The sequence below is a fragment of the Rhinolophus hipposideros genome (assembly GCF_964194185.1).
Source record: "Rhinolophus hipposideros genome assembly, chromosome: 5".
Classification (NCBI taxonomy): domain Eukaryota; kingdom Metazoa; phylum Chordata; class Mammalia; order Chiroptera; family Rhinolophidae; genus Rhinolophus; species Rhinolophus hipposideros.
In genome coordinates this window covers 52,848,209-52,873,729 of record NC_138051.1, presented here as the reverse complement: position 1 = coordinate 52,873,729, position 25,521 = coordinate 52,848,209, and the positions used below count along the sequence as shown (strand labels likewise).

The window sequence follows — 25,521 nt, the reverse complement described above, 5'->3', positions numbered from 1 at the left end:
TGTAAAAGGGTATACAAAGTATGATTACACCACAATTTTTTGTCAAAAATGAAAAAAAGCATTATTAATGGATATATAGAATAATGAGTAATTGATCCTTTTCCTTTTTTGTGCTTTCAGTATATTCTGCTTTTTCCAAATTTTCTATGATGACACGTTAACCTTTAAAATGGAAAGCAATAAATTTAATTACAAACAAAATGAAGTCGTTTGTTGGAAAAGTCAGATCCCTTTTATTCCTTTTCCTTCCCCTTGATATTTTTAGATAACCAACACCATTAAAAAATGAGCTAATTAAGATCTTGCCTTCCCTTTTAGAATGCCTTCTATCTTAAATGTAATTGAGAAGCTGTGCCACACCTTAACCCACTCCCACCTCAAACCTTTGTGGGGAGAACTCAATGCTAAGTAATTGGTGTTCCCTTGAAATCAAAGGAAACAAAGGGTAAACCTCAAATGCTGATACAAACAGAAGCCAAAGGACCATGACAAGAAAAGATGACTATGTGGGTGGGCCTCGTCTTCTACAGAGGGCAGCCCAAGTGTGTGCACGCACGTGCGTGCATGTGCCAAGTACAGAGCATGCCTTGTGGTACCTGCTCCGGCTGACGTACCAGCGACTTCCCGGTTGTCTGAGTACTCCCAGGAAGGAGAGCTGGGAGCATGCCACCTGTGGTGGAGAGTTCCTCAGTTGCTGTTAAACACAGGGACTGGAAATGAGCAGGCCTGGAGTGTGGCATGTTAACACGAGCAGCATCGGGCGAGAAGCAGCTCCACACATCCCTTCTCTCCCACCCTTATCATCTCTCACCTGGGCTGGTACGGCGTCTGTCCTTTTAACGGGCCTCCTTGCCTCATCTGCTTCCGATTGTCTTTTGGGCATCATCTCCAGCCTATTCAGTGCCCCAGAGAGCATTTGCTCTGGCTCTCCTTTTAATGGGATCATTAGCCTGCTTCTAACAGGCAGTTCCCACTTACCTCTCAGCCCGAGCTGACACACAGCCTTGTCAGGCTTTCTCTGAGGAGGAGGAATCCATTATTTCTTGGTCTGTGTCTCATACTACTTTAGGTACTCATGTACAGCTCTTGTCACACTGTGTTGTAGTTACTCATGTATGGATTTGTCTCTCCCCCTAGAATGTGAGCTCCTTGAGGGCAAGGACTTTATTTTATTGATTGTGTTTAATCTTCTTTACACAGCCCCTGGGACTATGTGAGAATGTAAACATTTAACCCAAATAGTCTAAGTGTACACAGATACCAGAGCACACAGGTGCGTGTAGGGGGTGGGGACACATGACTGGCAAGATGAGGCAGTAAAGGACAGTTCCAGAATCTGGATAGTATCCAGAAAGGGTAAAAGCCTTTTAATGTGCTTTGATCTGTTTTCGCAAAATGAATTGAGCTCACTCTAAGTCTGCTTTGTTTCCAGTTTGAAGGGATCTCAGTATTTCTTGAGTTGGTTACCTAAACCTAATGCATAGTTGTTTTGTGTATGGTGTGGCTTGAGGTAGACTATGCAATCACTTATCTTAATTTCTGTCTAGTTAGAAACTGAATAAAGCCATGCAAAAGTAGTAATATTGCTTAATTAACAAGAGGTTTCTGAGACTTAAATCTGTAGGAGTCTTGGTCTAGATTGGCCTTGGGTTAAATATATACTGTGGAGTGTACAACACAGCTGTGAATGGTTTGCCATATGGGTGCAAATAACTAGAAAGGAAAGTCAGCTAAATTAGAAAAGGATGAATCTAGACTACATAAAATAGATTGTAATTAGAAGTAGCACAACCCCAGAGTTAGTGTGCCAATACGTTGGTACAGCTTGGGTCTCTCTCTCTCTCTCTGGATGGGGAGGGTAATGAGTTGTCCTATTTATTGCCAGTTTTGATTTTAGCAGTATTTGTGTTCTCCGGAAGGGATGCAAAGTGGGTAATGTTTTTCTTCCCAGCTCATAAGCACAAGTATAGAAGCATAACTGCAGCAAGTTTTTGCACTTATTTTTTTCCTTACACTTTTGAAATGGAACCGCTTAAGATTTCCAGCATGGCCAAAGCCTGACATCCCTTTGCCGGTGGAGAGCATGCCAGGACGTGGGTGTTTGGTCTCACCTGCACACCTGGAGGTATATTCATTCAGTTGCGACAGCAGTTAGGAATACATTCTCTTGAAGATGCCAGGGGGCAGACTGGCTCTGCAGAGTAGCTCCTGTCCTATTAGAGAGGGTGTGGGGGGCGGGTGGGAGGTGAGGGCCCCAATCAGCAAGAACCTCTAAGTCTGAGAGTGTAGTTGTGAGAAATGCTTCCTGACTCACGTAGCTTTGGGTCATCTCACCCTCCTGGAAGGCAACATTTCCCTTTCCTTTGTGTATAGCTTTACTTTAGACCGAGTCCTCATCTTACCCCCACTGGGAAGAAAGAGGGACCAGTGCTGGCTGAGTCACTACCACCTTTATTCAGAGCACAGATTTTCTGATTGTCTTCACAACGATCTTTGTCTCCGTGGGTGTGTAGATGCCCAACCCAAGCTAAGACTCCCATAAACCATGGGTGAAGGATCCCCTGGTCCCTTTCTAATTGTAGGCATCAGCTTTTGTTGCCTGCCTGTCAGCTGTTTCTTTTTTTGTAAACCTGTCACCTCTATTTCCTGAGGAAATCCAAATACCAGTGCCAACCAAGAATAATGGAAGGAACCAGATTCTTATCTGGTGTCAAGTAATGTTGAGACAATAAATAGTAACTTCACTATCAATTGGGTTCGGGGTGGATATGTTGGGTCCTCTTCCATCTGATCAGATTTTTAATTTTCTGTCTCAAGAGGCTGATAGAATAGTGGAGCACAAAATGGTGCTGGCATTTTATGAGTAATCCTTCTCTTATGTGCAATTTGATTTGATTTGAATCTTGAGTGGTGGCCTGCTTTGTGTTTTCCTGCCGGTCCTGTAGAATATTTCAGAAATACAGTCTTGAATGGAAAGCTGACAGGGTTCTAGATTATTTTTTCAGGGTATTAGGTTGTTAAAGTATCCAGTGGAATTACCAGATAGATGGTACTTAAATCTTTTCTAAGGGTCTCAGCTGAGGAGAGACCAGAACACAGTGGAAATAGAAGACATTTGATGTCTGGGCCACACCTTCTTCTTAGGCACTTACTTTCCCTGAGTGGGGACCATGTCTGCCGGCTGTCAGTCTTGGGACAGGGGCTGAGCTTTTCAGTCTTCTCCCACCCTGTGCTTGTTTTCTTTCCCATGTCAGGCAACTGCCAGAGTTTATCATGAAACTGGACTAGTCATCTCATGGGTGCTAATGGCAAAAGTGTTCCCCATTTTCTGGATACCCTGTTTTTTCATACACCCAAACCCCAACATAGTCAGGAGCCAGGACGGTGACAGAGCATCTGAGTGGAGAAGGTAGTGGGCCTGTTACAAAACGTTACCCAGCCAGTCCTTTCTGTATCCCTGTAAATTAAGTAGTCTCATGGCCTCTGTTTTATCGGATGAGAAACTGAGGCCTAGAGAGGTAACTAACATACTCCAGATCATATAGTTCTGAGTCCCATGTAGCCTCTCTAGAGCACGACGTCTGTTACTGCCACTTACCCAGATGCCTCCCTTTTGTATCTGTTGCCCACCTGGATATCTGGCTCCTGATGAGACCCTCTGGACAGAATGCTCACTTCTGAGTGATCCAGAGAGGTGACTCCAGGAGCAGGAATTCCAGGCCAGGCAGCACCGTGGCCGATGGTGGGACGGATGCTTTTGGGCAGTAATGTGTGTGTGTGTGTGTGCTGCCGTGTTCTTCTCTGTCCCTAAAATCACTCCCAGCAGGCAGATGACTTGTGGCAGGGACTGCCCCTCTCCCACTGAGTTATTAATGGCTGTCTCCATAAGAGAGCCTTCTAGCTCTTTCTGTTGAACAAACCCCAACTGGGTTATCTCTTTAGGGACCATGCATTGTTACTTGGTGGCAAATCATTATCTACCGATTATTAGTGTGTATGTTTGTGTGTTCTCAACAATAAGTCCAATTCTGCAGACATACAGACTCATGAATGCCCTACATCCTTGTTAGGCACTGGAGGGAGGAGAGCTGTATGAAGAAGTATCAAAGTATTTCAAAAAGGTACAAACATGACGTATGACTATAGGATGAACATGTCAAACATTTATTTATTTAGTTCAATGAAACAAGCTGGTTCAAAGGGAAATTAGAGAGACTGGGTGTTTATAGGCACTGAGAAAAGAACGTTGGAGGAAGATTGTGGGACTGGATACGAGAGCGTTAATGTCCTACATGGCACTGAAGCCAAAACCTTTGGGCTTTTTATCATTTCTACTAGACGCACATCTACAAGTTAACACAGAACTTTGCGGAACTTTTGTGCTAGTCAGTAAGTAGTAGCAAGCTGAGTATGAGATGCAGTCTGGGAGAGGCCTCTTAGCCACACTGGGAGGACATGCTCTCTTCCTCTTGCATTCTTTGCAAGTTTTGGATAATTTTCTGTAGCAGGAGGCAGGATAGCCCAGTGCATTGAGCCTGGGTCTTTCGTCCTGTTTTGAATCGCAGATCTGCTTGTATGACTCGGGCGGGTCCTTGCCTTCTATGAGCATTGGTTTCTTCATGGGTAAAATGGGGAGGACAGTAACACCCACCACACCTGGATGAGGTGAAATTACATGATAAAATTGTGTAAAGCATCTAGTAAAATGTCTGACGCATAGTAGGCACTCGGTGAGTAGTTTATATTAGTATAATAAATAAAACATGTCCGCACCTATGCAGATATGGGCTTTTCCTCTCTACGTGGCCTGCCTTTGACCTTGTAAAGATAATTTCTTTCTTCAGTTTGATTTTGATATGCCCAGTAATCTAAGCCGAGTCATGGTTTTCCCATTGATCTAGATAAGGAGAGATTCCGGGCAGTTTTCCTTTATTTCCTAGTGAGTCAGCCCCGCCCCGAGGGCCTCCTGAGTCCTTCATCAAACAAAATGAAATCCATTATCTTTGTGCAGTCAGTGTGTCTTGGCAGATGTGAGTCAGCATCCTGTTGTGAGTGGCCTCTTGGTTCCTTGCCCAGGGATGATAAAGACACATTTTCCATGGAATGCCAGATGCAGAGCAGACTTGGGGTTTCCACCCCCAGAGAGGAGGAGGAAACTCCAGAAGGCCGATTTTGTGGCTTGGGATTCAGCCATTATTTTAGACTGCCAGTGTTCTTTCCGTCTTAAAACTACAGCAATGGTTTGAGAGACCCACGACCAGAGTTTTCCTGCTTGAACCCTGCTGCCTGTGGCACCTCCCTGGGCAGAGCTGTTGCTTCAGGTTGACTGGCATTTAGAACAGTGACAGTCCTACCGGCTGCCCCAGCTCAGAGTGTTGGGAACAGTTTTGTTGGCAGCCGATGAGATTAGCTGACCGTTTTTCATTCAAGGAATAAATGTTTATAGTACAAACTTGATTGTGCTGTTTCCCATCAGGAGCCAAATAAACTTGTGTCTTTGTTCCTCACCAATCTTGAAAATCTTAACTTCTATTAGTTGTGAAAAGAAATGTTTAACAATCGGTCTGGATAGCAAAATTTCTGTGTTCTCCCCCGCACAGTTTGTGGGCTCCCCCACCCACTGTTTCCCAATGCGAGCCTTTGCTTAGATTACTTTGCGACCTTCCACATCAAACACAAGTGGAATGGGATGGGAAAAGAAACATTATTCAGGTTTGTTGGTTTCTCCTTATGCTTTTGCCCCACCCACACAGTTTCTTTTAGACCCTGGGCCCTTCCGCCCAGCTAACACTTCCCTACACACTGGCATGTGAGCGATCTGAAAGTATCAATGCAGAGAGGCAGAGCCACATCTCCTGGCGTCTGCGCCTGTGTTACGTTTGTTCAAGCTTTCCTCGCGTATTGGCACTCGATCTGCATTGTCAGTGACAAGTGTGCTGCATAGGTAGCTGGGTGTTCAGTGCTCGTCCTTCTGCTGCATTCTCGGCAGAAATGGTGAGTAACCAGATGGCCCTTGCAGCCTTCACCTGTACTGAACTATTTTCCACAGGAATGAACTGCCTCACCAATTCTGATAGCAGGTCAAGAGGAAGCAGCAGTGTTCTGAAGATAAGATGGTGAAGTCCCACAGGCAGATACGTGTATTCTGGTGTTCTGACATAATACAGCCTTAACTGGCTTTGACTAGGTAGTCGATCCTGGGCTCCATGAATTTTTCCTTTTTTTCAGTTCAATTTGAAATTTGCAGACCATGGTATGGGAGAAATAGCTGATGTAAGTGAGGTTCTCAGAAGGGAGAGGGGGCTTCCACTTGCAGAAATAGCCTCCATTTAATTTCCTTGTAGTTGCTGGCATTAGCATTTTTGTCAAGTATCAGAGTGTTCCCTCGTAAGGGGTCCCAGCATGTTGGATGCTGCATCTCAGCAGGCTGTTTGCTTGGTAAATAACTGAGGTAAAATGCATTTAGATACCTTCAGACTATAGTAGTTGCTGCCTCCTAGGTGAGCTTCAGGCTAACTACCCAGGCTCTTGACGGAGATTTCCAGTAATTGGATTGAATTTTGACTCTGCGCTGGACACTTAGGTGCTGTGAACAGAAAAGCAAAAATTGTTTCATTGACTAAGAGCCTGGGATTACACAGCAGTTTGTGAAGTGAACTCTTTAGGTGTAATTTCTTACCTGAGTTGTTTGGACAAAAGTAAGCATTTCTTTCCCTAAAATTGTAGTCGACCCTGTACCTCACAGAAGCAGTTGATAGAAGTGTATTTAAAAGTCTTGCACAAAAGCAGATTTCTGTAGAGCTTTCCATTCCTCACCTATGCTTATCCATCTCTATTGGTGATTCTCAAATAAAGAAGCACCAGGGAGCTGGGTGAAATGCTGCTTCCTGGGCCTAAAGTCCTAGAGAGTCTTTAATCAGTAGATCTCAGGTGGGGCTCAGTGGACCATGTTTTTAATAAGTGCTTTATGTGATTCTAATGCAGGTGGGTTCAGGACCAGTCTGACACAAACATAACTTGGCATTTGTTCTTAAGGGAGAATACTTTTTTTATGGGTCAGTGTTCTTGGTATGTGTTCAGTTTAGCAGCCTTGAAATTGATTTCAGGAAATACTAGAATTTAAGTTATAGGATATCATTGTATTTTGTTGTTATCCAGCATTTTCAGACTTGGGTAAGAAAGTTAAGCATAAAGCAAAAACATTCATAAACAACTGGTTTTCCTAATACAAAGTTAGAGCCATAGAATATTTAGAGAGAGAGACAGCACACGCCAGGGAACGTGCATGTATGGGGGTGGATGTGCGTGTGTGTGCACATGCGTGCCCAGACACACATCCACTAGAGTAGTCTCTAATTTTAGCCAGTCTTTGAATAAAGCTACCCTGCCCACACCTAATTTAAACTAAATACGTTAAAGCTCAATTCCATCTGTTAATGGTTCGAACTGGAGGTCATTGTTCACGCCCCATACTTATGCAGATGGAGAAACTGAGCCCCAGCGAGGGCAGATGTTTCCACAGATGACAGCTGCAGAGTTGGGCCTCAGTCTCTGAGCTTCAGCTTCTGTCTATAAACTAGGGAGAGACATAGTTATCCCCACGGGGTGATTAAATAAGATAGGGGCGTTAGGATATTTTGGAAACCAAAGAGAATTATATAGATAAAGCTCCTAATTATTGCGCTTACGGTGTTTTATTAACTAATGACTCAGAACCGCGCTAGGAATCTGTTGAGGTGAAGTCCTTAGTTGATTCTAGATTAGTGAGTGCATGTTACTCATGGTGTACTTAAATACTTTTATGGTCATTATGGTGAACTTTGAAAGTATTGATAATCAAAAGAAAGAAAACTTTAAATTATCAAAAATCCCACCACTCAGATGATCAGTATTAAAATTTTGATATAAAGGCTTCTTGACATTTTTGTATATGCATATGTATTTTATAAAAATCGGGTCACACTGAATCTGGTTGCTTTGCAATCTTCTTTTTTTTTCCCTTTACGTAACAGTATATTGTGAACATTTTTCCATGTCAGTTAATACTTCATACTTACTTTAAAATATACATACATTTTAAATGACTGTATATTATCCTGTTATGTGGCCAAAAGAACATTTATTTTATCAGTCTCTTATTGGACAGTTTTTCCCCCCCCTTTTATTTTTTGATACTATATACAATGCTGAAATAAGCATTTTGAAACTGAATCTTCTATGTGTAGTTGGGTTTCTATGTTGACATTGGCTATTTTAAAAATCAAAGCTAAAGTAATAGATGCTACAATTAATATAAAGGACTAACATACCGGTATGAACTCATTTTGAAATGAATGTGTTAATATAAAAATAAATGTCATTTATTTTTATACCCAGAAATTCTAACTTTCTGCTTTTTAATCTTTCTAACGTACTTCAGCGTTGAAGATACCTTCTCTGTCAGTCTGCTCATGGCCTCTGCCTCAGAGCAGCCCGGTTCTTACCTTTCTGTTGCTTTGGAATTCTTCTGATTTCCTTTAGGCCAGGCCATTTGCGTTTTGCATGGGCTCAGCCACTCTGTCCTGTCACCAAGAATTACCTATCCAGTTACAGCCAGGATGCTTTATTAAACAAAGTTCTTAATCAGTCAAGAGAGAGACCTTTCACTTTCTGAATTCTCAAAATCGTGCTTTCTTAAGGTACATAGTATGTTAGTATTTCTGATATAAAATTGGAAACTTCCAGATACCAGAAGGCATTGCTTATCTTTGTAAATACACATGTTCCAATTAAAATAGGTACTGAAATATTTTGGTGGTACTTCAAAACTCCCAATTTAGATTTAATTTAGATTAAAACACTTATTCTTTTTAATAAAGTTGTAAAATTTATTATTAAAATTGCCCATTGAAGATTAAAAGCAGTGGAACGTTTATTTTCCTCACAAAACAGTTTAGTCTTCAATAAGTATGATTGTATTAATCAGTTAAGCTATTAAAATACATCTGCCATATTAAATCTGACTCATTTGTAATGACAGTCTCTATAATTATAGAAATTATACCTAGCCTCTTATATAGTCATAATCCTGCAATAAATATAAGTAATTGTCTCTACTAATTCAGTTCACAGTTACTGTCTATTAAATCCCCACTTAAATAGCAATTTGGGGACCTTCATTTAAAATCATAAATCTTTGTTGTTCCATCTGACTGCCAGAGGCCTACAAATGCACCTCCTACTCTTGATCCAGCAATCAACTTATGAATAAAATAGGTTTTTTAAAAAATATAAATATTTAAAAGGTCTATTTAGGCTTGAGGTTTGAGACTGTCAGAAAAAAAGAAAGAAAAGAGGGTATATACCTTGGGCGGGAGGTGCTGATAAAAAGAACAAATTTTGATGCCCCAGTATTTCTGTTTGGAAAACAGCCCATAAATTTCAGTTTGAAAAACGCTGTTTCAAACCTTCTCTATAAGCTCGAAGGACTGCAGCATATGGTTAACTATTCACAACTTGTGTTTCCATAGGTGTGGATGAGGTCACCATCGTCAACATCTTGACCAACCGCAGCAATGAACAGAGACAGGATATTGCCTTCGCCTACCAGAGAAGGACCAAAAAGGTACAGACAGTTTCGAGGCTGGAGGGCATTCCTTGCTGAATTTCATTTCCTCAGCCATTGCTTTTTCTTTTCATGACATCTGGTTCATACCAGCAAGAGCCTTCTGGGAACCTTGGGGATCCAAAGTTTTCCTCTTACAGTCTTGTAAGTCACAACTCACACACACGTGGCCCCTGGAATGCTTGGAGCCCATATGTGAAGACCACGACCTTCTCCAACCCACAGTGTGTGGAAGGGACAGTTCTGGGAATAGAAAGTTAGAAAGGAATAGGGAGTACCACCAACAACTACAGCAGGTTCCTTTGATCAAATGCTGACCTTATGCCAGGCGTGTAGTTCTCTTAGGACACTAGTCTCCACTGAGTGTTGATCCTGACACACTCCTTTCATTCTTTAAAAAAAAAAAAAGAAAAAGAAAAAAAAAACAGAAAGAAAGAAAAAATGAGCTTGAATTCTTAAGAGCTTAGCCACAAACAGATTTAGTTAGTAGTTCATTTGGTCTACCAGGATATCTTCAGCATGCCACGCTCCCACTATTTAAAGGGTCTTTGTGTGCTTTTTCTCTCACTTATCCACTAGTGGTTAAAGAACAGCCCAGGGCTTGTTCCTCCTTTATTTTGTCAGTATTAGGACATTTTATTTTTAAGGATGGGCTGCTTTATTTTTAACTTCTTGCTATTAAAAGCTTTTGATTTTTTCGTGGATGGTGCAGGAAGCATGGCTTCCTGCAGCTCCCATTTGACTTAGGGCTTTCACTCATAGCCGCAGTGGAAGTGAGCTGGAAGACATTTCTGCTCTTGGGATTGACATGACCAGCTTTCGGGGTGTTGCAGGCCAAGCAAGCCCTGCTCTTGCTCCCTCCCACATCTCCCAAAACAGTTGGAAACGACATACATAGGAAGGCATCTGGCTTCTTTCATCCCGTGTGTATTAAAATTCTTCCACCTAGACTTAGATTACTCCTCTGTAGACAGGCAGAGTGGACTGTTTTCTCTCTCCAGTTTCTCACAAGGATCTGTGAGCTGGCAGAGCTGAGTTTCGGTTGGAGCGGAAGGCCCACCTCTTTGGACAGCGAGCCTATAATTGTTCCTCAGCTGGCACGTACAGGGTGGGGTGTGGAACATGCTTGGGTGTGTGCTCAGAATTACAGAAGCCTGGATGTTGATGTCAGATCAGATAGATGGAGGACAAAGCTCTTACTGTTGGAAGGAAGATACTAGCAGAACCATGGCAGGGTTCAGTGACCTGACAGGATTTGCTGTGTGCTGGGGATAGTTTATGGTCCTGATTCGTGATGTCTCTCAGCCTTAGGCTAAGGAGAGTTGTCATCTTCTACAGAAAGATACATGAACGGCTTGAGATAATTTCTGAAGGAAACCCTGGCGGCAGAACCTTACTGTTTTGAATGAGGGGCTTACTTCATAAAGGAAGGAGAAAACCACGTACTGCAGACTACTTAGGGACATGGACCAAGGCTGCCACGAGGATGAACTTCAGCAACACGGGCAGAGCTAGTAGGAGCTGAGAGGAGGTGGGAAAGAGTGTGGATTTTCATTTTGCTTTCATGTTCAAGCAGATGCCAGGTTTCTCCATAGAAGGAATGGTTATGTTTTATTTACCTCACATTTCTGGAATTTCTGCTAAGTGCAAAGCCTTGTGCTAGACGCTGTGAAAAGCAGGAAGTTGAATGCCCAGAAGGAATTTATAGTAGTAGTAGAAGTCAGTAGGTACACAAATGCTATTTGAGGTTTGAACAGAGAATGGAGAGAGGGGAGTGTCAAAGGTAGCCTAAGTTTGGAATGACCTAACGTCAAAGTTCCAAATTGGAAAATTGGTGCTATTATTGGAAGGTGTTACTTTTAATGTCCCCTCCTAAGTGCTATGTGTAACTAGGACAGCGGGAAGCGGGAGAAAGTAGGTGGTGAAAGGGTCGGGCCAGATGATTTCTAAGACTCATCTCAGTTCTCAGCCGCTCTGAATGACTTGAGAAGATGCTCTGTGACGCAGGCTGTACTTCGCCTCTTTTTAGCTCCTGCAAGTGCCTCTAGGGGCTGAACATTGTACATGCCACAGGGTGCTGCTGGAAAGCAGAAGAGAGAGAAAGAAGGCAGAGAAGAGGAGGGGAAGAGTGAAAAGAGAAGAAAATAATTACAACAGCAGAGTGCAGTTGTCACCCAATGCTTGTCATCTGTAGGAAGTTTAATCCCTGAGGCAGTGTCATTAAGAACTGCGATGAATTAGGGTATCTGTCTACATCCATGTGTGTGGACTTCTGACTTCAAATCTGTGTGAATGGTGACATGGAACCCTTAAGAAGTAATATGCAGCGGGGACGTCCAGGGGGTCATTGAGGGCTTTAGGTCTCCATCATCACTCTCCACCCCGTCCCAACTTGGTGTGGATAAATAGGTATGCACTCAGTCTTGGATGACGGGTTTTGCATCATCCAAGGGAAACTTCATGAGCCCCTTCCAGCCATGGTGGGGCCTCTGTTTCCTTCTGGAGATTTCAGGAGCCACCCCGGAATCAGCTGCACAGACATCTCTTACGGGAGGAACTCGGCAGGTCATGGGGCCTCTCTTCCCTGGAGGCTCCTACTCAAACCAGCTCCTTCTTAGAAGGGGCCTTGACCCCGTAAAGTACCTGGTCTTCGTGGGCTGTTTCCACACACAAGTGTATTGAAAAGTGCCCTCCCACTCATTGCTTTCTGAGGAATTGCATACTGCTCTGGTTTCCTTTCGATGACTGGGGAGAAGGCAAAATCAGCTCGGATTTAGGGATTTTGTCAAAGACTGATCTTTCGGTTTCTGACATCTGGGTCTGTTGAAGGGAGTGCAGTTGAGAGGTAGTTTGACCCAAGACCCCAGAGTGTGAGAGAATCACAATCTGCTTTACAAACTTGTCCCTCTGTTATTTGACTCACCAGTGTTAAAGAGACTATTGGTTACCAACCAAGTTTCCCATGCTCTTGCCCAATTTTTCTGAAGGAACTTGCGTCAGCACTGAAGTCAGCCTTGTCCGGCCACCTGGAGACGGTGATTTTGGGCCTGTTGAAAACACCTGCTCAGTATGATGCTTCGGAGCTGAAAGCCTCCATGAAGGTAAACACGTGTGAGATGCAATCTCTGTCAAATCTGCCATTAATATTTGTGAATTACAGCTTTCTGAGTGTAATTAGGTGATTTTCACTTTTGTTGAATTTTCATTTGGAACCATCCTTTTTTGAATGAACTGAAGCTATAAAGCTCAGAATTCGTACCAAAAATATTTCAATTACTTTTTTCTAAGACTAAAGAAATTTCATGATGCTGAGAAGTCAGTTACCAGCTGCTACTGCTTGGCACCTGGGCAATTGAAATACCATTTCGAAAAACTACTTCCTTGATTACACTTCCTCCTTAAAAATGATTTGTTGTGATACCAAGCAGCAGTAAAACTCAGATTTTTTGTTAAGTGAAGCTTGCAAATTCTGCCCATGGTCTCTTGGGTGTTTCTTTTTCTGCCCATCTCCTTGTCAATCCTACTGTTTGATTCCGATTCGGGCAAAATCAGAATATACAGTGCCTATAAAGGGTGATTTCAGATCATGAATGGTACCTGTGTTTAGGTCAAAGGATTGGACATAGCACATATTATCTTTCGTTTTTCTTTTCAAAGTTATTTTGAACGTGGAATTTTAGATTAGACAGTAAAAATTCCAGTTTGGAACCCCTCTGAACTTTGTGCGTACCTAAACCCTCAGTCAAGTATTACATACATGTAACAGCTGCATCAACATAAATGCGTGTGACAGCAAAGTGTAGGAAAGCCCTTTTTCTAGTGTTCCTGCAGCACTTTGAGTAATCTGATACTGCCCTCTGCTGATAAAACTGTGTAAAGCCTCTGCCTTAGGGGGAAAGCTATATAGTTCTGATTTATTGTAAGTCCCATTGTGTTTTCTGTGATGCCACACTGTTCCTGAATTATGAAGACACCCAGCTGTAAGCCTGTCACCAGAGCTAATGTCACAGTTCAGTTGCCATCCATTTCCCCAGAGAGCACCTCCGAGAGTGAGGAAACTTCACACACCGGGCATTTCCAGGGTTTAGAACTTGATAGCTCAGGGCTGCTGAAAGATCTGTTATGAGATCTTTGTTTCTTCCTTCAGTTCTCCAGGTTAGCCCAAGCTGTGCTCAGTTTATTTAAGCAGACGTGCTCTGAGTTTCCTAAGAGGGCTATATTGCAGGGAAGGTATAATTAAGAATGATAAAATGTCAACATCACTTGATCCTGCTTGATAAACAGAACACTCCTGAAATCTGAGTCTTGGGGCCCTGGGCGCCATAGATGAGCTGGCCTCGCCTAGGTGTCTTCTGACCATCATCACTTCAGCTCAATTTATCTTATTTTCATCAAGAATTCATTTAGTTGTGATTCGTACAATTTTGCTAGTATCAATGACCAAGATTAGTGACTTGAAGCAGACCTGTTTGAGCTGTCAGTCACCATTGTAATCTATGTAATTGGGCCCAATGAAAGGTGCTTTAACTTCTAAGCCTTTGACCTTGTGCCAAGCTCTCCCATTAGCTATCACAGTTGAGTACCCTTCTGAAATCCATAAAGCTTGAAGTGACATGAACTGAACTATGCTTTAAAAAAAAAAAAAATCTGTTTTGACTTCTGGCAATACCAGTGGCAACATCTGCCATATGTTACAGTAGAAGTTGCCCTTGTGATAGGAATTGGGGACAATCTGTGGAAAGCTTGGGCCAAGTTTGGGAAATTATCAAGGTCACCTTTGACTATAGGGATAAAAACACTACTAGAATTCTCAGATATAAACACCTATGTATCAGTGATGGAATAAAACATCTTATATTGCTATATCTGTTTTATATTTCAACAATGTCAGAATATAGCATTTCTTCCAACGCATGAGTTATTTTTAGGCTATATTTCCTGTTATCCTTGAGATTGAAAAACTGTCCTCTAAAATGTTTGAAGATGCTTGGTAGTCATTCTATAACATTTGTATAGAATGTTATATAGACCTTCTGCTAAGAAGGAAAGAAATTTTGGCTTTGCTAAGAACCTCTGAGACTCATGATTAAAAACTGGAGGAAGAGGGATTGGCTCATAGATTAGATTAAGAATAAAATTCAAAATTAATCATTAACCTGAGGCTTAGTTTATATTACACAAACTACTTTTCAGGGGCATACAAACTCTAATAAGTTTAATCAATAGCTAATATACTTTTCATGTGGATAAGTAAGTTTCTTATTGTGTTAACACCTTATAATTGATTTACATTTTAAACAGTTGTAATTCTACTTAGTTCAAAGTGATATTTCCATTTTCGGAAAGACAAGAATTAGAGAATCCTGATTATTAAATCTTGACTTTGATCATAAAGCCAGCTTTGAAATACATGTTTCACTGAGTCCTTTCAAGCTGTCTGGCACGCTCAAAAGTGTATATATTAAATTTGAATACATCACCCATCAAATTCTTATTCCTTAATAAAGTTGGTGTCTAGGTTTATTTGGCACTTCATTATTTCTTTATGGTTCCCTAAAATGCCTGCAGAGTGCATAGTAATCAAGCAAAAACAGAAGTACATGAATGAAATTTTGACATTAACCCAGTTTTACATTTCAAAGGGGTGAAGCTGAAAATTTAATTTTATCTGTACCTTTCCCTGGTAAAAATGACTTAATTCCAATCTAACAATGCTGGCTGCAAATGACAACATAAAATTTCTATATTCCTTTATTTTAAATTACAGCGCAGAATTGTTTATAAAGTTATTTTCTGTCTATTAAAATAACATGTGATTGTAGAAATTGAAAAATAAAGAAAAATGGGAAGAAAAAGTTACTCATTTTATAAGCCCATCACCAACTGGCAACCACTTTTAACATTTTGGTATATTTCACTGGTGTCTGTTCCCATTCCATATATGTGTGTGTGTGTGTATATATATATATATATATATATATATATATATATATATATTTCTATAGTTGGGCTCAAATGTATCCCTTATACCACGTTTTCTTCTGGAAGCACTTTTTTTTTTTAGAGGATTTTATTGGGGAACAGTGTGTACCTCCAGGCCCCCTTTTCCAAGTCAAGTTGCTGTCCCTTCAATCTTACTTGTGGAGGGTGCTGTTTAGCTTCAAATTGTTGTCCTTTCAGTCTTAGTTGTGGAGGGCGCAGTTCAGCTCCAGGTCCAGTTGCCGTTGCTAGTTGCAGGGGGCAGAGCCCACCATCCCCTGCGGGACTCGAGGAGTTGAACTGGCAACCCTGTGGTTGAGAGCCCACTGGCTCATGTGGGAATCGAACCAGCAGCCTTCAGAGTTAGGAGCATGGAGCTCTAACTGCCTGAGCCACCGGGCCGGCCCTGGAAGCGTTTTTAAAGGAATAGAAAATAACATTACCTTGGGCTGAGGAATGCAGTAAGATCCGTCAGTAGGAATGTAGAAAGGAGCGTGCTGATGGATCCAGTCCGTGTTCGCAGTACCTGACTGAGGTCAGAGAAGTAGGCTAATGGCCAGGAGGCCTTTCCCTGCTGATGTTCATGCTTCCTGGTTCACAGGGGCTGGGGACTGATGAGGACTCTCTCATCGAGATCATCTGTTCACGGACCAACCAGGAGCTGCAGGAAATTAACAGAGTCTACAAGGAAAGTGAGTAGCCCTACTTCTGTGATGCATCCTTTTGGCCCGATTTCTGGGCTCTAGTTTGGGGCAGAATGCCTGGATTACATACATGGAAATGCCTGCCATCTGTAATGCCCGGGGGTTTTCTGTGGTCCATGGCCCTCTTCCACCTCCTTATGGCCTGGGTTTTGATTATTACGTGCCCCTAGAACTTCTACAAAAGGATAGATATGAGGGAAAGGAGAGAAAACAAAACATCTTGAAAAAAGATCTGATGGGGCGAAGTAGAAAGTATCGTATGTAGATTTCATTTATTGGGTGCTGTCCACTCTCTGCTTAGGAAGGTCCCAGCTCTGGACTGTGGTCATATAATTGTTGCAAGAGTCATGGGGGCCTATGTGCCCCAAGCAATATAGGAGGTGTGGATAGAATAAACGATACAGCTTACAGATATGTGTGTTACTACATTTCAATATAGACGTCATTTTGAGTAACATACAAATTCACACAAAAATATTATTTAATTCTTACTAGTTTTTGCCATTGTGCAGTGTGTGTGTGTGTGTGTGTGTATGTGTGTTCCTCTACATTTTTTGATGTTCAAAATGGGTATTCATAGCCAAGCTGGGGAAACAGTGTTTTGGCTATAGAAGAGGTCATTGATCCATGATGAGCTGATTTGATCCAGCCCTATCTGTCTGTTGTCACTGATAATAACACTGGGTCTCATTTTATGAAGGTAAAAATCATTCTAGGGAACCCCCTGTGCTTTGGGCAGGTAGATCCATGCTGCCAGAGCCGTTTCTGCTTTTCAGAGGCTTCTAGGGCAGGGGGTCACCAGGGTGGGTTGGTGGCTGGCTGTACAGGCAGGAAGCATAAACCCACATGTGTTGTTTTCTAAGTGTACAAGACTGATCTGGAGAAGGACATTGTTTCCGATACATCTGGTGACTTCCGCAAGCTGATGGTTGCCCTCGCAAAGGTTAGTTTCCCATTTAGTTCTTCGTCCTCACTTCCTCCCAAGGCAAGTCACATACCTCCTTTTATACTTGGGCACAAATTAACTCAGTCCTCTGTGCCTGCACCAGAAATTCCAGCTGCGTTTCCGACAGTGGGTTTGCACTGTCACTGCAGAGTTGTCATTTTTGTATAATAGGATTTCTTATCCAGCAGAACCATGTGGTCAGGCAGACTTTGGGGACCAGGAGAGGAATAGGCAGCTCTCAAGTCTTGGCCTGGCTGTATGTGCCAGCCCTTGTCACGCCACTTGGGGAAGGTCACTTTGCCTCTGTCTGTGGTCACCTAGGACCTAGTGGGAAGTGACACTCTTGTTTTCTTTCCCCTGCTGTCACTTATAAGTAGTCCTTTACTTGGAGTGGGGGGAAAGGGGGTCTAATGTTAACACATTAATGTGGATAAAAGGCATTTCCCTTCTGAGTTCTGACCAGTGTGCAGTTTAATGCCTGATAACAAATGATTGCTCAGTGTCCTGCATCCTGTCCCCTCTCACCTCCGTCAGTGTGACAACTCTGTGCCGCCTCCCTGGCTTTCTTCTCTTCCACCTGCCCTGTGCACTGCCATCCAGATATTTTTGCAGTTCATCTTCACCATTTTATTCCCCTGATCAAAACCCATTTCTGCTGCATCAGATCCAAACTTGTCAACTTCCTTTAAAAGTCCTCTGTACCCTGATTCTCCCTCACTTAATCTTCCTGGGAATCCCTCCTGCTCACCTTCTGCTCCCGCTGAGCAGCACCTCACTTACCTGTGATGTGCTCAGTGGCCCCCGGTGCTGTTCCTCCTGTGCCGGCTGGCTTTCTCCCCCTCCCCTGTGCTAGCCCCATATGACTCACCCTTCCCGGTGCACCTCGGCCGTACTCCGTTGTCTGCAGACTTTGCTGACTACATTCTCTGACAGATTTCTCCCTTATTGTCATTGCACATTTTCTTAGAGCCATAGATTACTGTGTTGTTTTAGCACATTTGTTCCACGCTTATTTCTCCATCTGGATTGATTGTAAGCTCTCTGAGGAAAGGAACTAAATATCATTAGCAGTTTTTGTGTTGGAGGATTCTGTAAGATGCTTAGCCCAGGACAGGATACCAAGGAGGGGTTGGTCATGTGACACACACCGCTCCCTTTACTGCCACAACTGTTTTACCTATTTTTGGTCTTGTCTAGACTTCAGAGTGAAGACAATTTTTAAGTGAGTATTTGTTCAGTAAAATAAATAATGGCATACATGAATGGGAGAAAAAAATTAACATTTGCAGTTTAAAAATTTGCAAAAGAGTATATTTGATGTTCTTCTTTATTTTTTTTCTGTAGGGTAGACGAGCAGAAGATGGCTCTGTCATTGATTATGAACTGATTGACCAAGATGCCCGGGTAAGTGCCAAGCTTTTTCAGTGTGTTTTCTGATAAGTGTCTGGATAGCCTGTCTAATAATTATCTTGTGTAACAGATTATCTCCAAACGTAATGGCTTAAGACAACAAACAGTTATTATCTCTCAGTTTCTGTGGGTCAGGAATTAGGGAGAGGCTTAGCTGGGTGGTTCGGGCTCAGGGCCTCTCGTGGTTTGGCAGACACGGTGTTGACCAGGGCTGCTGTCACCTGGGCTTGGCAGGGTCAGGAGCGTCTGAGATGGCCCACCCACATGACTGTTGGCAGGAGACCTTAGTATCTCCACGGGCCTCTATGATGTTGCTTGAGTGTCCTCACAACATGGCAGCTGGCTTTCCCTAGAGTAAGTGATCGAAGGGAGAAAGCAAGGAGGAAGCGAGGTGCTTATGACCTAATCTCAGGAGTCACACACTGTCACTTCTGTCCTACTCTATTCACTAGAAGTGATGAGTCACTACGTCTAGCCCATAGTCTGTGGGAAGGGAAGTAGGCGCCATTTTTGGAAGGAAGAATGTCAAAGAGTTTGTGGGCTTCGTTTTCACTTTCTGGGAGCAATAGTTATTACAAGGTATCCCTGGTATTAATTGTAGGATCTGGATTTGACTCACATACACTCATTTAGGCTTTGCTTGTGTGGGAGTACCAGTTTCTGCAGGGTGTGATAGGGCTGTGCACACTCGTGTGCATTTGCTACAAATGAACACCTACAGGGTAAATGATGAGAAAGCAGAGGAAGATGGTGGAGGCACAGCCAGGGGTAGGAAGGCTTATCGCCCCTTTATGTGGGGGAGGCTGGGAGGAGAGCAGAGGCACTTTCTTCTTTTCCGGCTGAATAGAGTTCTTGCTGGTTCTAGTCCCATAAGCCCTGAGAACTGTTTGTTAAGCTGATTGAGAGTGCTATGAACCACATGCCTTTGCTAGAGGGTCAACAGCTATCTGAACATACACGTAAGAGCTGCAGAACAAAATTTACTTAAACGCATCTTAGTTTTAAATTTCAGTATATTTCACACAGCACTTTTAGCAGGCAGTGGAGAAGGGTTTTAAATAAGATACTAGAAGTTGGGTTTTGCAACTCGCAGATACCCTGTTTCCCCGAAAATAAGGCTGAGCTGGACAGTCAGCTCTAATGTGTCTTTTGGAGCAAAAATTAATATAAGACCTGGTGTTATTTTACTATAACATAAGACTGGGTCTTACAATATAATATAATAATATAATATAATATAATATAATACCGGGTCTTATATTAATTTTTGCTCCAAAAGATGCATCAGAGCTGTTTGCCCAGCTAGGTCTTATTTTCATGGAAACACGGTAGTAGACAGACGGAATGAGAATCTATCCTTGCATAAGCGTCTTTCCCTCCCTTTCTCCCCGCCCTTGTTAGCATTATTTATAGTCTTTAAGTTTTCCAGAAACTGAAAATAAGGTTGGACCGGCTCCTTTTCCAGTTCCCTCATTTCCTCAGTCTCTCAGAAGCGAGGGTGTTGGTGCCTGACCTATAGCTGCCTTCAGTAGATGACCACTAGCTTACTTGCTATTACTGCCAAAAGGGAAGAGGGCTGGACACGCTAATGAACGTTTGATTGTCTTTCTGTATGTGATATGTGAGTAGAAGCTCCTGGTCCTTTCTTTGTATTCAGAGGAGGTATTCAGAGGTATTTGTACAGCACTCACCTCACGAACTATCTAGTCTCATGGCGATCTGTCTGTGCCTAAGGAAGACTGCACTTGATTAAGACTCATGACCTAAATAGTACATTTTTGCCCATGTCTGCTGAGCAGTCATCCTTTCTCCTTTGGCATTTTGAATGTGTAGGTTGTTAGTTTTTTACATGGCCTTTTTGCTGAATTTGCTTTGTATTGTGTAGTTACCTTTCCTGGTTGCTTGTGCTCGTAGGATCTCTATGATGCCGGAGTGAAGAGGAAAGGAACTGATGTTCCAAAGTGGATCAACATCATGACTGAGCGGAGCGTGTGTCATCTCCAGAAAGGTCGGTGCTATGCGGACAGGTCTTAGAGCCTAGGGGTCAAAATGGATTGTCCCCTCGGGCAGCCAGCTGGGTGTCTGTGCTGCGGCTCGGGTCTGCCAGGACAGAGTTCACTCTCCACATTGCCCTTGCATTTCCCCTCACCAAGTCCATTTGCCCTTCTCTTTCATCTTGAATCCTCCTTTGCCCTCAGTATTTCCCATGGTTTGGAGCTTTAGCTTGCTGCCCCTTCTTGTCCGAGGAGCGTTTTACCTTGCTATATTTGTTGAAGTAGTAGACTTTGCTGGGTGCTACGTATTGTTTCTCGTAGCTTCCAGATAAAATGCATTCCACTTGGGAGATGGAGATGTTCAAACATGGCTTGGGCAGTGCCATTCAGGACAAGTGCATGGGGCAGCTGTCCTAGGGCGACTGGTGCAATGTCAGCTCTGGTTCACCATGGCAACCCTTAACCCTCTAGGATGCTGTGATTGTCCTAATTTTTCTTTTTTTCCAAATCATGGTACACAACTGTGTGGGTGTGATCATTGACAGGTTTGTGGCTCTGTTATAATGATTTGTTGCTTTTCCTTAGTCTTTGAAAGGTACAAGAGCTACAGCCCTTATGACATGTTGGAGAGCATCAAGAAGGAAGTCAAGGGAGACCTGGAAAATGCTTTCCTGAACCTGGGTAATCACGCATGCCCCCCTCCCTTCCCTGGTGGACATCAGCTTTCATTGAACCGTGAAATGGAAGTAATGAATGACCATCCTATTAATTTAAGTGTGTTTGGGAGGTGTGGCTTCTTTACATGATTTGAGTGGTTTTATAATCTTCACTGTATAAATGTTAAATATGAAACTGAGGAAGGGCTTAAATTGCTAGAACGGAGAGTTGTCTAGGAAGAATAAAATAACCAGAGAAGGGGCTCTATTGGAGAAGCTTTCATGTCCACCTGGTTTCTGTGGCCCTCGCAGTCCCCTGGTTTACAGCCACAGTGAAACTGAGTGTTTCAGAGTGTCCCTGGTTTTCCCTGAGCCTTTCCCATTTTGCAGCCCATTCCTGTTGTGTCAGGTCATCTGGTTTGTGCCTCAGGATCTGAACCTCGCCTCCCACTGGGGGAGGAGTAACTGACCCCTTGTCTTTTCCCCACAGTCCAGTGCATCCAGAACAAGCCCCTGTATTTTGCTGACCGACTGTACGACTCTATGAAGGTAAGGACAGCCTGCGGAGAGGTCCATGTTTTCACAATAAGCTTTGCTTTTTGTGTCCCCAAAGTAAGTCTCCTTGAATAGTGGGTGGAGGAAGGAACCCCACTCTCTAGGAGCGCCCCAGTCAGCTGTGGTTGTATTTGACAGGTGAAAACCAGAAATCCATCTCCTATCTCTCCGAACTATCTGAACGTGTGTGTGTGTGTGTGTGTGTGTGTGTGTGTGTATAGAAAATAAAGTACCCGGGAGAGAAAATGCCAGATGATGATTGTGTCTGATTCTTGCCCAGATTTCTTAGTGACTCCCTCCTGTGACCTCAGAGTGAAGACGAGAATAAAAGGAGAGATTATTAAATGACCACAATGCAATAGACATTGTGTGACTTCACCTTAAACCATTAACAAGGAACCTGAGGCTTATTACTATTTTCCTGTTATTATTTTCTTGATCGATGAGGAGACTGGAGCTCAGAAAGCTTCAGCTTGCTTGAGCCTACATAGTCAGATTTGAACTTAGGTGTAGCTGCCTCCAAAGCCAGCGCAGCAACTTTCCTTTGAATGAACTACCTGTTCCCATAATCCCATCACATTTTCTCCATGCTGTAAATGTGCCTGGTGCTTTCCAGCTTCCAAGCCCTTCCATTTTTTTACCTGGATCACCCCCTTGTCCACACTGCCTCTCCCCCATCTCTCCTCAGATTCCATATCAAATATGACCCTTCCCTTGGTGCCTCTGGTGTGAAGCTCTGGAAGTCATCTCAGTGGTCCTTATTGCCTCTACCATTCACAGTGGCAGAGAGCCACCAGGAAAACGTGGTGGCGTGTCCTCTCTAAGCCCCTGAGAGCCGGGAGCTGTTTGTTATGTGGGGAAAGTCGCATACTGCCTGAGCTGAGACTTGCAGTAGTTAGTGCTCAGTTCACATTTATTGAATCCCCAAGTGGGGGTCTGTGCCGATGCCATCCTGCTGTGTTGCGTGCGCATTTTCTCTTCACGGATTAGTTTCACTGTTACCTTAGCAATCTCTTAGAGGGCAGTATCAAGAATCCAGATCAGTTCCCTGTGCAAGAAAATTTACCAGATCCATTTTTAATTATCACTGAACATTGATTCACATTGTTTTGGTGAATTGTAACCTGGAACATCTACTTGACTTTCAGGGCAAGGGGACTCGTGATAAGGTCCTGATCAGAATCATGGTCTCCCGCAGTGAAGTGGACATGTTGAAAATTAGGTCTGAATTTAAGAGAAAGTACGGCAAGTCCCTCTACTACTACATCCAGGTGAGCCCGGCCTGCAGTGCTGTGTTGGCCGAGGGCCGGGGCCCCGACAGATGGCCTGTCAGAACTGTGACAGAGTGGTGGTTTTGTTTCTAACTCACTGAAGAAGAGATGCTGATCATCCAATATCAGGCATTTATTTTGAAAGTGCCATGTACGATTTGTCTTGGAAGCCTATAGAAGCAGGCAAATATTTTCTGTTTCCCACATCTATTACTCTACAGTGATAATTGGTGTTCCTGATGATGACCTTGTAAGATTGCTGACATCCTCAGGAGACGTAGATCAGTTACATTTGACATTTTGTTATATTTCCATTTCTTGAAAAGTCCTCTGTGATAGGACTGGCAACATTTCCTCAGAACTCCCATCTCTCCCATCAATTTAGTCTCTGTTTTGGAAGGACGGAGCATTCCTACGTAAGGAGTGATTGCATTCACCGTGGTCCCGTGATGTGTAGACAGGCGTTGGCAGTCCCCCTTTCTAAAAGATCTAGACATTTCCAAAGGCACGTCAGTGGTTACCAAGGATGAATTTAGAGGTGGATTAGATATACCCAGGTTTATTAGGGCATACGTTTAAAGTTTAGATGCCATGTTTTGACTCTTAGTAATTGTTTCCTCACATCATCAGCTTATATCTATGTGACCTTAAGAATCAGAACTGTGACAGGAAACAGCACAGTGAGGCAGGAAAATACCCTATCTTGTCAGTAAGGGGAAATCCCAAGGAGAAAAGTGGTGGTGTTTGCAGGACCTGACAGCAGTTAGAGCCGGTTGGATTCTGTTGCCTTGGTCGCTTACCATGTCAATCCCCAGTATCTTGCATTCGCTCACCCTTGTGGTAATAATGTGACTTGAAAGTCTCCCCAAGCCATAACCTCCGATGATAGGATGGTTTGGAATGGTCTTCCAAGCCTTCGTGTCTGGGCAGGTCCCACAGAGTCTTCTCTGTTAATAGTGGGAGAAGCCTGTATGTCCCTGCGAAGTTTGGGTCTTCTTCATGATACTGAATTTCCTTTTTCTCCTTGGCCATATGTAGCAAGACACCAAGGGTGACTACCAGAAAGCGCTGCTCTACCTGTGTGGAGGCGATGACTGAGCCCGCGATGGTGCGAGCGAGCGTGCGTCCAGGAACAGCGCTCCTGTGTTTCCAGCTAACAATTCTAGAAAATCAGCTTGCCACTAACAGCCCTTGTACCCAGCCTTGTGAGCATGATGTTAGCGTAGCCGGCCTCCCCACCCTTATTTCATTTGCCTAAGCATTGCCTGGCTTTCCCGTGTAGTCTCTCCTTTTAGCCAAAGAAAAGAACATTCCACGGAGCTGGAAGAGAAATCTATGATGTGAAACACTTTGCCTCTTGTGTACTGTGTCATAAACAGACGAATAAACTGAATTTTTACTTTAGAATCAACCGCTTTGTTGACCTCGCTTTCAATTTGTTTAAAAACCAAACATACTTCAGGGCTGTATGGCTTGGCTGGTAAGGCTGTCCCTAGAGGAAGAAAGCTCTAGAACTGAGCTGTCTGATACGGTAGCCACTATCCAGATGTGACTAAGTACATTTAAATTATAAAGTACAAAGTGGATTTCTTCAGTTACGCCATCCACATTTCAAATGCTCAGTGTCCACTCAGCAGCTAGTGTATTGGACACCGCAGGAAGACAACATCCCCATTATAATAGAAAGTTCTATAGGGTAGCTCTGCCTGCCCAAGAGGTGTACCTCCGGGGGAAAACATCCCAGCGGCACCCCTCATGTCATCTGTCTGCAGGTAAATCAGGTGAAAACAATCATCAGTAGTGGCCTCAAACTGGGAAAAGGGATGGCGAGTTCTGTTTAGCGCATACTGCAAATATTTCTTTAAGCCATTAGACTAATAGAAAAATCGTCCTGCTCCAACTTCAAGGAATCGCCTGCCAGTGAGTCAGGTTGCAGCATTCTTGTAAAGGACATCTAACAGACGTGGATGGGACCGTGGAGAAGAAAGGGATTGCTTTTGACTATTAAGAAAGATGACCCCGGGGAGAAGGTAACAGTTGATCTGTGCCCTAAAGTCTGAGGTGAAGTTTTAAGCTGGGAGGAAGCTCTCCATACAGAGTCTCAGGGTTCTGATAATGGATAAGAGGTAATTCCTACAACTGGTACACATTTCAGAAGGCACAAAGACTAGATACAATGAAAACTGTCTCCCACTCTCCCCGACCACCCAGGGGCCTTCCTTAGAGTCATGTGGATTCTTGTTTTTTCATGGATAGACTGCACAATATGGTGCTGTTCACAGGCTGCTAGCCTGGGACACTTGCTTATACAGATACTTCCCCTAAGCAGAGTGTGGGGGTGGGCAGTTGTGGCAGTGGGGAGCTGGGAGTAGGGCAGATGACTGTCCCCAAACCCTTACACT

The 25,521-nt window shown here is 43.3% G+C and overlaps 1 protein-coding gene across 4 annotated transcripts in view; it reads left to right on the top strand.

Moving 5' to 3' along the window:
* The window catches only part of ANXA2 (annexin A2), a 41,839-nt gene extending 17,305 nt beyond the window's left edge, over positions 1-24,534 (top strand). For 3 of the 4 annotated variants that reach the window (XM_081048576.1, XM_081048578.1, XM_081048577.1), the window contains exons 4-13: positions 9,510-9,604; positions 12,592-12,705; positions 16,185-16,275; positions 17,151-17,230; positions 18,578-18,637; positions 20,558-20,651; positions 21,223-21,318; positions 21,784-21,842; positions 22,997-23,119; positions 24,158-24,528. In XM_081048576.1, coding sequence (XP_080904702.1) covers positions 9,510-9,604; positions 12,592-12,705; positions 16,185-16,275; positions 17,151-17,230; positions 18,578-18,637; positions 20,558-20,651; positions 21,223-21,318; positions 21,784-21,842; positions 22,997-23,119; positions 24,158-24,217 — 872 coding nt within the window. In that variant the 3' untranslated portion in view covers positions 24,218-24,528. Of the gene's footprint in view, positions 1-9,509; positions 9,605-12,591; positions 12,706-16,184; positions 16,276-17,150; positions 17,231-18,577; positions 18,638-20,557; positions 20,652-21,222; positions 21,319-21,783; positions 21,843-22,996; positions 23,120-24,157 lie in introns of all 4 variants that reach the window. The other variant, XM_081048575.1, reaches the window with a different exon arrangement.
* The last annotated feature ends 987 nt before the right edge of the window (positions 24,535-25,521 follow it).